Here is a 17,455-nt window from a genome sequence, read left to right on the forward strand (position 1 = left end):
CTGCTGGACCTCAGCTCACTCTATATCCAGTGCCCAAGTTCACAGTCTCCCAGAGCTCTCCTTGGGTCATCACACCCGGCCCTCTTTCGTTCTTTTGTGTGACCAAGTTCCCACCTCTGCTCCAGTTTCTAGAACTAGAACCTCACACAGTTTGTTGGGAACATTCTCCTCTTTCTCATAGACTTCCCTTTCCAGGCCTTCCTCACCGGCCCTGCCCTGTGAACTTCCTAAAAATTGCAGTTTGAATCTTCATATGTTATTTATTTCCTTACTGTCTCTTGACTCTGATCGTTCCATCACCTACTTAAGGACACTTATTTCGGATGATTATGTCATGTTAAGCTTAAGAATGAAACTGCAGAAATGGGTTTATTTGAGAATAGTAGAGAATTACAATTTGAGAAAAGCAAACTAAAGCAAACCACAGCCAAGTCAGGAGAACAGAGCGAGGACTGCTCTTTTATAGAGGAAGGTGGGAGGCGCTGGGGAGGGCTGTTATAAACACAAAGTCCATTGGACTGAACAGGGAGTTCCAAGTATAGGGGCTCCTCAGCGTCTGAGTTGTGACTGTCTCTCATTGGCTGGGCTGTTGCTAGAGAAGCACCTTTCTTCCTTGTACTGGGTAGCAACGTAGGTAAAGTAGCTTGAGAACCTAGGTCTCTTCCTATGGGGTCTGCAATCCCTGAGAAGTGGTAGGGTGTGAGAGCTCCCCGCTTTGGCCTCTCAACACCATTTTATTTTAAAGATTAATTGTTAGTTTATTTATTCAGAGACATAGAGCATGAGAGAGAGTGAGCACAAGCAGGGATGAAGGGCAGAGGGACAGGGAGAAGCAGGCTCCTCACTGAGCAGGGAGCCTGACTTGGGGCTGGATCCCAGGACCCTGAGATCGGGACCTGAGCCAAAGGCAGATGGTTCACCAACTGAGCCACCCAGGCACCTTTTTCCAACACCATTTTAAACAAGGTTTCTTTTTATTCATTTTCACAATAATTCATCTTCTAAGCTGGGACACCTCTGAAAGTGGAGGGTGGTGTTATTAAAATCCCACTGGGGGTAACAGGCATCATTCTGACCTCACCCTACCCAGAGCCTGAGGTTTGCACACAGCTTGGCCAGGTACTGGCTAATGTTAGGAAAGCTGGTCATTAACATTTCCATGCCATAGTCTTCTTTTTTTATGAAATTGGGCTAACAGTTGCACCTAGGTCTGGAGTTAGCATGAGGAGGAAGTGGGGCAAGGCATGTAAAGCATTTAGAGTGATGACTGCTACATGGTAATCATTTAATGTATTTAAACAACAATTTTTTAAAAAGATTTTTATTTATTTATTTGACAGAGAGAGACACACTGAGAGAGGGAACACAAGCAAGGGGAGTGGGAGAGGGAGAAGCAGGCTTCCCGCTGAGCAGGGAGCCGGATACGGGGCTCGATCCCAGGACCCTGGGATCATGACCTGAGCCGAAGGCAGACACTTAACTGACTGAGCCAACCAGGCACCCCTTTAAACAACAATTTGCATAATTTTTGTATCTATAATGTTGGCAACTTAACTAGCCTTTCTAAGCCTGTAAGAATCGAATGTGATGATGCATGTGACGCCTCTCCCTCGTCCAGACATTGCTCTTACTGACTTCGTTCTTTGTTCTTCGAAATAACTGTTCAATCCCCATCCTGCAATGCTTTCTCACCCATCTACCTATATTTCCTGCTTGTATTTCTTGTTCCAACAACGCGTTGGGCAATGTCTGAAAGCCAAAAGACAGTTACTCCTGCTGCCGGTTTCCTAATCTACGGTAAGCCTTCGGGAAGCGTAGTGAAATCAGAGTGGTCTCAGAGGCAAATGTGGTTAGTACACTCTCCAGCCAGCACATTTTCACCAACTCCTCTAAAGTGTTGTACAAGGCAAAGGTACATGAAGCCCGAGTCAGAAGAGGCTGCAGTTTTCCAGAAAAGACATTATAGCAATCATTATCGAGTGTCTCCTGCTCAGCTTCAGAGGTAAGACGTCTTCCAAGGCCTGAAGTCTCCAAGGTAAACCCTCTAGATTCCCTCTTCAGAGAACACCTCCTTTTTTATTATCTGATAGCCATGCCACCCAGTGGGCCATGAGGATGTCTGCAGAGTTTTCTGTATGGTTGCTATGTAGAGATTTGGAACTTTAGCTAAGAGCATGGCTTCCCTTTAGAATTTGATCGTTCCCCTGGTCCCAAAATGTCACATAATTATATCATTATATGTTAGGTAAAAAAAATGTTAGACATAATTATATAGTTATTTCTTTGGGAAGACGTGGACATGCACACGCACACACACCCCTGAGATATATTAAATCCAAGGGGCTGCCTCCAAATTTGGCTGCCAGCTGTGGGAATGGGATGGTCTGGGCACAACAGAGGTGTGGGATTTAGTGAGTGAGTTTCTGGATGAGCTCAGAGGGATAGTAATGATACCCTAGAGCCAGATCACTAGATTCTGATCCCTGTCTCCTCACTTGTTGGCTGTGTGTTTCTTTGGGAATTGACTTAACCTGCTGCTGCTCCACCTTCCTATCTGTAAAATGGAAAGGATCGTGAGAGTAGTACCTATTCATATGGATGCGTAAGAGATAAGTTGGTTAAATGAGTAAAACACTGTGCTTGACACACAGTAAAAACCAGATGGGTGAACTTAACTGGGGTTCTCAGGAAATCTACACTTCTCCCATTTAGAAAATAAAAAGCTAAATTGAGCAAATTATTGAACATAATTTATTTTGCCTGAAGGCTGAAAATTCTCCCTGATATTTATAGTGATTTTAAAAAGTCAAATGAAATGATGTGGTTAGAATAGATTTCCTCACTCCAGAAGTACTCTGGAGTTTCTCTGTATGAGAGGCTCCAATCCTTGCAAACATATTTTCAATAAGGCATGTCTCCCAACAGGCTGGACCAAAAATTTATTTATTTATTAAGCATGTATTCACTGAGTGTCCAGTGTGTGGCAGACACGGACCCAGGCACTAGAGTTACCACGTTGGGAAGACAGCAGATACAGCCGAGCATCCAGTCAGTTGAGGCTCAGAAGGGTAAACAGTAGGAAAAGGGAAGCAGAGGACATTCTTGATAACAGGGAGCTTCCTCCAGACTTGGCCAGGACTGAAGAGGGCTTCCTTCGCGAGAAGTGTGGATGTGGGCAGAGAGTCAGTCTGGGAGAAGAGCAGAAATTATCTAGGTGGAGCTTGAGGGGCAACATGTTCAGGAAGGCAGGATTAATACTGAGAAGGAGGGTTTGAGACTTTTGAGAGCTTGATGCTTGGGAGATTAAAAGAAATAAACCATGGCTGGATGGAGCTATGGGCTAGGGAGGGGGAGGCATGAAGCTGGAGAAAGATCATGAAGGAGCACCATTCCCCACGTTACGTACATTTTAGTGCAGAAGGTATCTTATCTAAAATATGTACTTATTTCCCAGCGGGCTTGGTTGGCTCACTCAGTGGAGCATGGGACTCTTGATCTTTGGGTTGTGAGTTCAAGCCCCACATTGGGTGTGGAGATTACTTAAAAAAATAAAATCTTCAAATATATATATATACACACACACACATTTCCCAATGGAGAAATTTTATTTTATTTCATTTTATTTTATTTTTAAAAGATTTTATTTATTTATTAGAGAGAGAGAGAGAGCACAAGCAGGAGGAGCAGCAGGTAGAGGGGAGAGGGAGAAGCATGCTCCCCCCTGAGCAGGGAGCCCCATGCAGGGCTCAATCCCAGGACCCTGAGATCATGACCTGAGCCGAAGGCAACACTTAACCGACTGAGCTACCCAGGGGCCCCCCAATAAATTTTAAGTTTGAGCTTTGCAAGGTGATGTTCCAAATAGATAAGAGGGATGTGAAGAAGATTATTCTACATTTAGACATTCTTATTGTACATCCTGATGAGGATTACGTTAGGCATTCATTAAAATGGAGTTTGCTGTAAACTTTTTGATCTTTTCTCATTCCGGGATTCCATGCATAGTATTGAACATGGAAGTAAGGGCACCTTGTCATTTCGCATTTTTCAGTGTTTAAATAGAGCATGTACCTAAATGTTAGCATGAAAATCAGTCTTGGCAGGAAACTGATGAGAGGTAAAATAGCAATTACCATTGTGATAAAGTGAAGGCTAGAATGTATTCTGACTTTCACCTTCTTTGTGCCTTAGTGATTAAAGAAGCGTGTCATATACCCACTATGATAGAGAACTAGAAATGTAAACGTTATCCTGGAAGGATGCAGTATGGATTTACTTTGACAAACATGAGTGAAATTATTGGAAAAATAGATCTGCTATACAATTTCTGACAAAAAGTAGAAATTAAGATACTCTTCTAAACTCAAGGCCAGTAGTTTTGGCAGAATTCAGCAGTATGTGATAGATTTGTAGTTAATCCCCTGCTTTCTACCTCATCAATTGTAAAAGCAGATAAGCATTTTGCAATCACTTTGTGTTGGAGGACACCATTGTTAACCTTGAAGATCAAACTCAGTTATTTTACTAGCAAAAATGGGTTTATTCAGGAAGAGCAGAGAATTGCAATTTGGGACAGGCAAGCTACAACGAAATCATACGCAAGTCCAGAAACAAAAAGGAGGAACTGCTTTTTATATAGAGGGAAAGAAGGGAATTGGGAGTTACTGTTAAAAACAAAAAGTCCATTGCAGCAAACTGGGGTTCGAAGTAGGGTAGTTTTTCATGGGTGAGTTGTAACAGTCTCTCATTGGCTGGACTGATCCTCGCTGGGGTAGTAAAGTAGGGTTGACTTGGAAGATGCCAGCAGCTTTTCTTCCTGTTGGGCCTACAACTCAGGAGGAGTGGTAGGGCATGAGAGCCCCCCATTTTGGCCTCCTGACTCCATTCGAAATAAGGTTTCCCTTTATCAGTTTTTATACTATGAAGTTATATTGTCCAAGATTGAACATACTGTGTATATTTTAGTGATACGTATTTTTTTAAAAGATTTTATTTATTTATTTGAGAGAGAGGGCGAGAAAGAGAGTGAGAGCATGAGAGGGGGGAGGGTCAGAGGGAGAAGCAGACTCCCTGCTGAGGGACTCAGTCCCGGGACTCCGGGATCATGACCTGAGCCAAAGGCAATCGCTTAACCCACTGAGCCACCCAGGCACCCTAGTAATACATATTTTTTAGGTGTAATGATTGAGGTGGTTGTTTGGTGACCCTTATATGTGATACACTAAGTACTTTTTGACACAAGGTAGACTGTTAGTTAAAGCCAACATTTACCAACTGTTTGTTAGGTTAGGGACTTCATACCTTATCAAAGTTGCCCCTTGCAATGTTAATATGAAATTAAAATTATTTCCATTTACATATGTGAACACTGAGGTTCCCATTACTAGATCACTCAACTAGTAAGTGACCAAATTCAGACTTAAACTTGGCTCTTCCATGGTGAGTAAACTCTACCCACTGCTATATAGCTGCCCAGAAGGTTATCTTCCATACAGTACTATACAGCATAACGATTTAAAGAAAATGTTGGACCTTAAAGTAGAATGTCTCTAGTAGAGCTGATTCACTTACGAGCTGTGTAAATTTGGGTAAGTTGTTTAACCTCTCTATGCCTCAATTTTCTCATCTTTAAAGAGGGAATAATATTGCAACATAGACTGTGGGGAGCATTAAATATGTTCACACATTCGCAGCAACCAGACAGTGTTTGGCATGTAGAAGTAAGTACTCAATAAATTATACTTATTATTATTATAGGAATATGACCGAAGTCATCTCCCTCACCTGAGTTCAGAGCTCAGTGAAACCATCTGTCTCGTTGTCTAGGATTGATTTGAAGAGAGAGGGGGGCTATGTAATAATGTATATGTGCATATAAAAATGAGAAGGGGATCACTCTTCACTGTTTCAAAGTTAAATGAGGCACCCAGACTTACTACAATAGTCTGATGATTACTACTCCAAGACGAAATGAAATTCAACCATGTAAACTGTTGCTCCGTTTGTGAAGTCATTTTGATGTACGGACAGAATTGAACCCTTCTGTTGCACTCAGAAAATATTAGCTAGTGGCAAAGGGGAAAACGCCAGACCTTTGGACTTCTTTTCTGTGACAGCCGTCAATAACCCCAGATGGCCCCCCAAGAAGTTGGTAATGCAGAACCTGGGAAAGCCTCAGCAGGTTGTCCCCCAGCAAGCCAGGCGGAATCAGTGTTGATAGATAACTCTGTCTACCAGCCCACTGATGAATTGCAAAATCACCAGAAGAAACTACAAGCCCTTGGGGTATTTCAACCTTAGTTTAAAAATTAGAAAAATTTTGGATTTTTTCTACTAATTGGAAGAAAATAAGTATGTAGAAAACCTTGTTTATCCCCTTAAGGAAGAATCTGAGTTATTCATCACTGAGTCAATAATGTGCTTCTTTAAGAAAAGACTGGGGCCTATTTTAGGCCTGGGGAGTAGGAAACAACCTATCAACATTGGAGAATGGACTCCAATCTGACCACCACATCAGGAGGCTGAGTTCTTATGAACTCATATTCCGTATTTTAAATTTAAAAATTGCGTTATGGCCCTAAAGTATGCTAGGAAGATATCTGACCCCATCTGTGTTACCAGCCATGTTGCCTCTACTCTTCTGCCACTTTCTGGAAGGTGTTTGTGAGAATGAACAGGAGCAGGGGGAGAGGGGGAGATGACGGCCTCCCCTGGGATCGGTGGGGATAGCACGGGATGAAAACCTCCCAGGGTAAGTCAGGCTTGACTTTATAATCATTTCAAGCACTGATATCTCCTTTCTGAAGAAAATTAAAATTGTCTCTTCTCCACTTACACTAGTATATGACCATTATTTGCACACACACACACACACACACACACACCCACTTCTTACAGGCCATCCAGATCCTGAATGGAGCAACGATTCTGGTCCTGGGTGTTTTTCTAGGTTCTTTACAAAACCTATTCCATCTCTTCAGTCAGTTTTTCTTTATCTTCTACAAGCCTATCCACTGTGGGGTCCTATATTTGTGAGTATTCATACTCCCCCTGACCAGAGTTCACTGCTTAAATACCACTGCTAGAAGACTGCTAGAAGTGTGTTTGATTACTATAGTGTCGTTCTTAGGTGATTTGAAGATTGCCTGCTGTGGTTTTGATTTGTAATTCTTTACACATATTTTAAAAACAAAGTGCCTGTGAATAGTGCAAGACTGTTGAATCACAGATCTGTACCTCTGAAACAAGTAATACAATATATGTTAAAAAAATAAATAGAAGAAGATAGCAGGAGGGGAAGAATGAAGGGAGGGAAATCGGAGAGGGAGACGAACCATGAGAGACGATGGACTCTGAAAAAGAAACTGAGGGTTCTAGAGGGGAGGGGTTTGGGGGGATGGGTTAGCCCACTGATGGGTATTGAAGAGGGCACGTATTGCATGGAGCACTGGGTGTTATGACCAAACAATGAATCATGGAACACTACATCAAAAACTAATGATGTAATGTATGGTGATTAACATAATAAAAAAAGTAAAAAACAAACAAACAAACAAAAAAACTAAGTGCCTTTCTGATTAAGAGAAGTCATATTTGCTGAGTACAACTTAAGTCCCAAACACTGAGTTAATGCATTCATGTATTAAACCCAGGTATTATGTTTATGGATACTAAGAAAATCAAATGAAAACTGAGTATTGGTGAATTGTATTGTGTAGCCAAGAGAAGCCTGCTTTGGGACATAAGAGATTTGCCTGCTGATTACAGTCTGGAAATCAGAAGACTGATTTCCCCTATCTGGGTCAAAATGTAATCAATAAAATAAGCTTTGGTCTTAGGTGATCTTAAAATTTATTTATTTAGCTTTGTTATTTGATTATCACCTACCTGATGGTTTACTTTTTAAAAAGGTGACTAGTAGGAAGTGTTTGTTAATTAGGCAGGACTTGTTTTGTTTGTAGATTCTGGTGTTAGAACTTTTGAGAATTTATATGTGTTTGGTCTCAGACAAAGATGCTACCATGACATAGCAAAGATGGGAAAGTTTAGTTGAAAATAGTAAACGGAACATGTAATTGGCAAATGAAGAAGAAAGAAACTTATAGTAAATCTTGGGCTCTGATTTATTCAAGCTTTGATTTTTTTTCAAAATCATTGACCTTCAGCTGTCCTTTAAAACAAAATGGCTCATCATCTGGCCAAAATTTCTTGACCCAAAACAGATCTCATATTTTGACAAAAGATTATATTCAGTTTCTGGATATAGTCTAACACATGTAATTTAGATTTAACATTTCTGAAATGTTTACGTAGTTAATATGACCGTTTAGATGACCTAGTTAGAATCTGGATTTTTTTCTAGAAAACCGGGAATACACATTTTCTCTGCATCGTGAATCCTGACTATCTAAATGGGAAATTTCCATGTTGTAGAAAAGAGAACCATGAAGGGTTTCAGTTATTCAATTGGAAAAGAGTATTCTTTTCTCAGAAAGCTGAGGTCAGTTTGTGAAAAAAAGTGGTCAGGGAACCAGAGCTCACTCTTTTAAGGCATCCTCAAGACTAAGATTCGAATCTGACCGTTGAATTCCCATTGCCGGAAGCTTTTCTCTGGCTCTGTATAACCGATGGAGCAAAGTCTAAGATCCATGACATGGAACAAAGCCTTTGCTATCTGGTCTTACATGCAACTGTACCGTAGTCTCCCTCCCCTTCCTTCTGTATACATGCCCTGCTATATATACAACAATCTTCCTCTTACTAATCCTTATTAAACCGTGTGACTTTAGAAAAGATATTTAAGCTCTTACCCTTCAGTTTCCTAGGTTAGTAGAGATAATATGAGGACCTTATCTTTGGGTCACTATGAAATTAAAAGGAAAAAAAATATGAAAACCTTAGCTATTATTAATAATATGAGGGCTTTGTGTATGCTGGGCCCATATCTAGGACCTTGCCATGTATTATTTTATTTTATCACCATATAGCAATAAGGTCAGTGACATTAACATGGGGATATGCACATCTCTATTTTACAGAAAAAGAAACACAGGCAAAGAGGGGCATGACACTGCCTCAGGTTATAGGATGAATACAAGCTGAAGACTGCATCAGGACACAGAGCGCAGGCTCTTGGCCATGAAGCTCTAGCGAGCCTGGAGTTTCTTGTGATAACCACTTTGTTATTTGAAGTGGAATTCAAAACCTGTTCCTTCATGTTCAAACAATTCAAGAATTGAATTTGTGTAGCAAGCTTTTGTTTTCCATGATTTTGGCAACTTTGTCTTCAAACCCTAGGAGTGGCTTGGTAAATTGTAAGATTTATGGGGTATAAAACAGAATGAAGTTTTAAGAAAACCATGAACTTGTAGAGAATTCAATATGTCAAATTAGAGTCATGAAAACAATAGCTTATCAAAAATAATCATTTAAAAATTAGTGGATATATCAATATAGACAGATTTGCAGAAGTTCTTTTAGAACATCTAATCCAATAAATCAGACCCTTATCTGAAGCCTGGGTAAGAACATGAGAATAATGTTACATATGCATGTGTATATGAGTAAATATCATTGGGGCGCCTGGGTGGCTCAGTCGTTAAGCATCTGCCTTCAGCTCAGGTCATAAGCCCAGGGTCCTGGGATCGAGCCCCGCATCAGGCTCCCTATTCCGCAGGAAGACTGCTTCTCCCTCTCCCTCTCACCCTGCTTGTGTTCCCTGTCTCGCTGTGTCCCTCTCTGTCAAATAAATAAATAAAATCTTAAAAACAATAAATATTATTTACATTTACTAAAAATTGAAGCATAAAGATAATTATGTTACATTAAATATATGTATTTATTATATTTTTAAAGTATGTACACTCACATAACCTATAAAAAGCTAGACATAAAACATAATGAAAATATTATATATTTGCTCAAAATTTTAACTAATTTAAAATTTTATTGCTATAACATGATGAATGACATCGAGTATAATTCCACGTGGTAGAATGTGAATTTAAAAAAGAAACTTTGTGCAACCATTGCTAGATAGCTACTAATTGAAGGAGTACAAAGAAAAAATAGTTGAGACTTAGTATTTTCTTATCTGTTTCATTTCCTGTGTTCAAACAGTTCATTGTTTCAGGATCCTTATCTGTTGCAGCTGGGAGAAAACCCACAAGAGTGTTGGTAAGTGGCAGTTCTTCTTGTCTTCCTTTGATCATAGGACTAGAAATGAGTTATTCGTTAATAGCAGGAGAGTAGAGGTTGGTGAATCCAACTGAGACACCGAGTTTCATGTAATGCATAAGAAAATTCTCTTTTCTTAAGGCATTCAGATGGTCAATTATCAGAAAACCATAGAGATTCGAATGATTATTGGGATGGTTACCTTGAATATTTGATGAATCTGAAGCTCAGAAAAAGGATTCTTGATTTTTTTTTTTGTGTCGTGAAACTTGGCCAATTCTAATTACTTTGAGCATACACTTTCCACCACTAATTCTACAACTGAAAGCCAAAAGTTCTATTCCTTTAGTGATTCATTAAACACTTTACTACGCCCTTGTTCTGTGTTCTATCTGAATCATCTGCCCAGCCATGCAACTTCCCTAGCTCATTCACTCTGCCCCCTCCCTGGATGGCCACCTCGAACACCAATCCCTTTTCTCTCACCTTTATTCTCTGTTGATGACCTTGCTTCCTATTCTGAGAAACTCAAATCATTAGAGAAGAACGTTCAGACCCCCACTCTAATATCCGCTTCGTGGACCAGATCTGTACCATTTCTCTTTTCATTCTAACCTCTTACAGCAGGTGACCTCACTATGATTTTCTTCAAAGCCAGTGTCCCTAAACTTGAATACTAGAGTCCTTTCTGGTTTTTTTTTTCCCACCCAAATGCACCACTCCAAATGTCTTTCTGCTAGATCTTTTTAATCAGCCTATAAGCATCCAGTTACTGCTCTAAACAGAAAAAAAATATTTTGACCTTATTGTCTCCTGATAGCTATGTGCACAATTTGCTTTTCCTTCTGTAGCTAAACTCTTTAAATGGATTATCTGTACTGTCTCCAGGTCAAATCTACCCAGTTTCAACTAAACCCATTCCAATAAGGGTTTATTTTCTTCCCTATCCCATCTCCATAATCATTCTGCTTAAGATTACTGAAGACTTCTATGCTGACAACACAAAGATCGATTCCCAGTTCTTATCTAACCTGACTCATGAGCAGCATTTAGCACAGAGTTGGCCACTCCTCCTTCAGTAATTTCTTCACTTGGCCTCTCGAACACTTTGATTAGCTGGTTTTCCTCCTGTCTTTTCAGTGTCTCCTTCTCAATGTCCTTTCCTAGTTCTTTTGCTTCTCTCTGACCTGTGAAGGCTGGGGTGCCCCAGAGGTCAATCCTTTGTCACCTGCCCTACTCATTCCTTTTGTGACCTCATCCATGCTCATGGCTTCAAGTGACATCTGTATGCCTACAACTGTGAAAAAATACTTCCAGCCTCGATCTCCCTCCTGGGCAACAGTCTGGCGGATCTCATGGCTTCCACTTAGAGTTCTAAAAGCCCCCAAATTCTACTCCTAATCTTCCTCGAATCTTCCCCCTCCACTGTCCTCTCCATGTCCACTGAAGAGAACTCCCTCCTTCCAGATTCCCAGGCCAAAAACCTGGGAATGACCCCCGATTTTTCATTCTTTGACAATCTTGAATCCAATTTGTCAGCAAATCCTATTGGCCCTATGTTCAAGCTCAACCCAAGTTTGACTGTTCCTCATCCAGTCCACCACCATCTTTCTTAATTGGGCTCCTTGCTTCTACCCTCGGCCCTCTCTAAACCAGTGCCGCTTGAGACACCATTGTTCCCTTTGATATGTTCATCTAATCGTGTTGCCCCTTTGCTCAAAGTCATCCAGTGGCCCTATGTTTTCCTCAGAGTAAGAACCAAAGTTCTCTTCGAGACCTGCAGGGCCCGGTGTGATCCAGCTCTCCTCTTTTTCTCCATCTTCAGTTCCTCATATTGTTGACTTTGGCCACTCCCCTCTAACCATCCACCTTGTGCTCTTGCTTCCCCGAAACATGCCTGCAACACTCTGGCCGGAGGGCTCTGAGCTGTTTCCTTGCCTGCAAGGACTCTCCTCCAGTTACCCTCTTGTGTATCCCACTCGGCTCCTCACTGCCTCTTCCTGGGCAACATTCCTATTAATACCACCATCTCCATTCCCCGCTGGATGTCCAGGTCCTCCTCACTCCACTCCATTAGCCTGCAATACTTAACCGCTTTTAAAAATACTATGTAATTTACCTATTTGTAGGCTCAATTGTTTTCTTTGTCTTTGCTGCTAGAATGTAAGCTCCATGAGAGTATGGATTTTGTTTGTTCATTGATGTGTGCCCAGCATCTAGGATGATGCTGGGTGTGTAAACAACCTTAAATCGATATTTATTTAAATGAATCACCAGCAAAGGAAAGAAGGATGTGCTTCCTGTATTAACTGAAAATTCCTATTCTTTTTTTAGGTGCAAATCGCTTTTGGAATGAGTATTGCCAGCACTGCTCTGGATCTAGTTGGGTTTGTTTTCCTCTCAGTAAATTTGGCAGTTAATAAGCAGTCTTTCAAGAGTTGTGAGTCTTCACAGTCACAGGACTTAGGCATTTTCGTGGGCATCTTTTCAAACGTATGTTTTCAAAAGTTGTGTTTAATTAGAAAATATTTCAAACAATCTAAAATGTTCAGAAGAATAATATATCAGCTATCCTGCGACCTTGATTTGAATCTGGGCTTTGCCACTCATTAGCTCCGTAATGAAAGTCAAGTTAGACAATCTTTCTGTGCTTCAGTTTGCTCACCTTTCAAATGAGGATGGTAATAGTGTCAGTCTCACAGAGTTGGTGTAAGGATTAAACAAGTTAATATTTAATGAACAGTTAAAACAGTGCACATTGTGTTATATTATTAATATTTATTACTACTACTATTATACTCTCCAGAGAGATTAAATTGAAAACAAAATTCTTTCACATCTTCCTTAATAAAACTGACTTGGAAGATTTACAGTGTTCTCTGTGGTCTGGGATCTTCAAATCATGACTCACTTTTGAATTGTGGGGGGTATTTTATTTTTAAAGGGAAGTTCCTTAAGAACCTTTTCAAATGATTTTGTTGTTTGTGTGAGATAATCTCTCTCTTCTGAGGTCCACTTAGAATTAAGGTTTTCCTTCAAATTTGCCTATTTTCTCCATGATGACCTATTTTTACTGACTGACTCCCAGTCCTCCTGTGTGCTGGCATAGAAGTTTGTGCCTCATTTTTTTCTAAATTGTATTTTTAATTTTCTAAGTTTATATTTATATGGGTCTGATTTTTTTTTTTTTTCCTGTGGGTTTCATAGTATTTTCCCTCTGGAGCAATTTTGTATTTGCTTCTTCAAGGTGCCTCAGTGATTATAGAAGAATCGCTAATCTAGTAATTTTGTGTTTAATATTTCAGCTTAGTGTTTAGTTTCTAGCAATGATGTAAATGCACAAACCCTCTAATGAAGTTCCATTAATGAAATGGTGGAGGGGTCATTTTTGTCTATTTTCCTGAACTTCCTACTCATCTTCCTAGTTTGCTATGACTCAAATTAGTAAATGTTAGTGAGAATATCAGCATTTTACCTCTATGGTTTCTTCACCCATGACTACTTCACGTGGGTTGATAAAGAAATGCAATGTGTCTCTCTCTCCAGGAAAAATATTTCCATGTTTTTAGGGTGACAAAGTGTCTCTTATAGAGTGTTGGTGTGTGTCTATGTCTTAAACCTAATCTATGGTTCACTTTGTTCTGTTTTAAGGGCGGGAGACATTATATTTGGTTTCCTGATGATATTTTTTTCCCTCTGAATGTTTGTACTGGGTTTGACATGAGGAATCATATCCCCTAGGGCCTGATGTCCCTAATGCTGATCCTTACCTTGCTGGAATTATGCATAAGCATCTCTGTCTCAGCCATGTGATGCATAGAAAGCTCACGTAATTTGATTAAGTTGGGTTTGTTTCCATGACTAATAATTCACATAGTCTGCTAAGGCTTGAAGTTCTCTCTGAGTCCCAGAATTAGAAAGACACGTTTATGCAGTAATGATTTGTGGGGTTCCTGGAGTTGGAGATGGTATGAATGTGAGGGATGGAATGAAGGCTGGAATATGAGGAAACAGTGTATTTAATGTAATATTCAATACATGTATAACGTCATAGTATAATGTTAGAGTAATATAATTCGTATAATAATAAATTAAAATATCAATAATAATACAACTACTACAATATAATGAATATTATAATAACATTTAATGTATTTTTATACAGATATAATTAAGTCCAATTATTTCCTTGTAACTTGTCAGTTTCTAGTTGTCTAGCCAGGAAAAAATTATTAATTCTTTCCAGATTTTAGGTAACTCAACTGTAAGATGAAAACATTTTCATTCTCTTCTGGTGTTTGTTGTGAGGACCATGTACGTAAAACTTCAGCACAATAATAATCAGCAATCACATGTTATTGGTGATGATCATGATGATTAGGGAAGGGATGGAAGGAGAGGGAGGGGATGATCCTATTCTTGGACATTGATGTTTTATTTTCCAGGTGATTTCCTTTCCTTCCAATTCTGTGTAAGCAGGGATGCCTCCTGATGAAAATAAGTCTGAGAGCAAGGAAATTCAAGCTTAAATCTCCAGTGAGTCAGAGCTTCATCCAAGAACTCAGGAGGATGGGAGCCTGCAAAATGTAATCCTACTCTCTTAGGGCACCAATCATGAGAAACTTGAATATTTGACTCAGTTTTTTCTGTCCTAATTATAAACTCCATTAGTATGTTTGGATATGGAAGGAAAAATACTTCTTTAGACAATCTTGGTTTCATAACTTCTGTGATCACCACTCCAAAGTTGTTCCCAGAATCAGTGCTCTTTCTTCTTACCCACCTACTCCACTGCTTTATAAGGTTTAAAGAAGCCAAGTAGAAGAATTCCTGTTTTATGTATTCTCTCTAAACCCAACTCCCAGCCATCCACTGAAAAAGAAAATGAGTCAGATTTTTTTTTCCACTGCAGAAAAACACTTCCTGACTTCAGCTGACATCAGCATTGTAAAAACTCAAAAATCCATCATTATCATCAAAATATATTTTTACTACATTTGAGGTGGGAGGGTCAAGCCTCAGAGATTTTATTTCAGTCAGCTTCTGAGATTCCAACATGCCCTGATACAGAAATGATGGTGTAGACTGGGGACTTTGAGAGCAATATCAACATTTGTTCTTCAAAGGATGGTGAGAAACTATAAAACAGAGAAGTAAAAAATAAGGCTTTGGAATCTCACAGATCTGGCTTTAAATTTTGATACTATCACTTACTACCCATGTGAACTTGAGCAAGTTACTTAATCTCCCTGACCTGTTTTCCTTCATCTATGAAATAGGTGTGATAATATCAGTGACCTCCAGGCACCTGGGTGGCTCACTCAGTTAAGTAACCTACTCTTGATTTCAGCTCAGGTCAAGATCTCAGGGTCCTGAGATCGAGCCCCACATCGGGCTCCATGCTTAGTTCAGAGTCCGCTTGAGATTCTCTCTCTCCCTCTCTCTTTGCCCCTCCTACCTCTTGTGCTTTCCCTCTAAATACATACATCCATGCATGCATACATACATACATAAAATCTTTAAAAAAAATCAACGACCATGTCAGTTGTTATGAGGGTTGAACAAACTATGGCAAAGGCGAAATAGACCCACAAGTACTAAATAATGCTGTTATTGGTGCTGCCGCTGCTGCTGTTAAGGCTGAGGCGGGATGGTGGTCAGATGTGCAGGGAAGATGGCAGAAACCCTCACTTCTGTTGTGGCTCCTCCTATCCCCCAGTGATATTAATGGCTATCTTTTCAAGGTGGCAGTTTGATGTTAAAGCTCCTTCTGATATATCTGGTTCCTGATTTATCTACTGCTGAAGTGCTTATGTTTCACATTTATAAATGAATTCCCTTCTCTTGATACTAAGATGAGTCATTCATAATGTCCATAAGTTCATACCCATGGGCTACTCTTAGCTCCTTGTTTACCATATGTGCAAAAATTCTTTCACCCTCTTCTCAACCAGTTGTTGCCTCTCTTCTTCAGAGCACACACACACACATACACATAAATAAATATATATATATATATATTTTTTTTTATCTGCTTTTTAATCCATTCAACAATATCTAGGGAGTGTCTACTATGTGCATGTTCTGTGCTACAAGTTTAGGATACAATAGAGAATGATGGATAGTTTCTGCTCTCAAGTTGCTCATAGTGGGATATATAGACCCATGGAAATATGTAATTACAACATGGAGTAATAAGGGCATTGATAGGAAGAGTATAGGAATCTGGGAAGATATAGGAAGAGTTTCAATCTTAGGTTAGAGGAGATAACACTTTTTTTTTTAGAAAACTTTTCTTCTAAACTGAGGTCTTAAAGATGACTAGAATTGGCATGATGAAGGGGGATGCACGCAAAAGTCTTTAACCTGGGGAGAATTGGGGATCTTTAGGGAACTAACAAGAGAGTTTAGTGTATCTATGCTGTGTGAGGGCCAGATGGCAAGATAAAACTTTGGAGAGGGAAAAAGTACACACATCACAGGTTTCCATAAGACAGAGCAGCTCTTTGAGTCTTTAGAAGCAATTGAAAATTGTCTGTAGTGGTGTTGAGCTGGCTTATGTAGACTTGTGAGAGCTGTTTTAAAATTTTCAGGGATCAGGGCGCCTGGGTGGCTCAGTTGGTTGAGCAACTGCCTTCGGCTCAGGTCATGATCCTGGAGTCCCGGGATCGAGTCCCGCATCGGGCTCCCTGCTCGGCGGGGAGTCTGCTTCTCCCGCTGACCCTCCCCCCTCTCGTGCTCTCTCTTTCTCTCTCTCAAATAAATAAATAAAATCTTTAAAAAAAATTTTCAGGGATCACAAGTTCATATATTTTTGGTGGATTGAAGTTGGCTGTGGTGGTAGTATTTATACCTCAAGAGATTGGTAAGCCACAAATCACATTCCCACCCCCATCTTCCAACTCTGGAAGGCCAGTTGAATATTTACAGCACACCACTGGGTAAATATGGACAGGGCATGCACTTACTTGAAATTTAGAGATACCCTTTTAGTTGCAATGTAGAGTGTATGGGAAGGAGTTAGTGGAGAAGAGGTTGATTAGGAGTCGGATACAGTACACAAAGCAAATGATGGGTACATATAGACTTCAGCAGAAGAAAAAAGTTATTTAGAGTAACATTTGTATTATCATTTTTAATTCTTTCTACTTTTCTCCTCTAAGATGTTATAATTAAATAAGTAATTTCTTTGTATTTTCGCACAGATAATCTGCTAACAAATTTTGATCAAAACATATTGACATCCTGTAGTGGACATTGTGATTGTCTTCCTGGCAGC

General features: G+C 39.8%; 1 protein-coding gene across 1 annotated transcript; it reads left to right on the forward strand.

Annotated features, from left to right (window-relative positions):
- The first annotated feature begins 6,132 nt into the window (after nucleotides 1-6,132).
- MS4A3 (membrane spanning 4-domains A3) lies at nucleotides 6,133-14,037 on the forward strand. The gene is given in 6 exon segments (XM_027577844.1): nucleotides 6,133-6,285; nucleotides 6,898-7,000; nucleotides 7,003-7,031; nucleotides 10,120-10,176; nucleotides 12,511-12,669; nucleotides 13,918-14,037. Coding segments are annotated over 6 exon segments (621 nt in total).
- Nucleotides 14,038-17,455: the final 3,418 nt, after the last annotated feature.

Source organism: Zalophus californianus, chromosome 11, assembly GCF_009762305.2.
Source record: "Zalophus californianus isolate mZalCal1 chromosome 11, mZalCal1.pri.v2, whole genome shotgun sequence".
Taxonomy (NCBI): Eukaryota; Metazoa; Chordata; class Mammalia; order Carnivora; family Otariidae; genus Zalophus; species Zalophus californianus.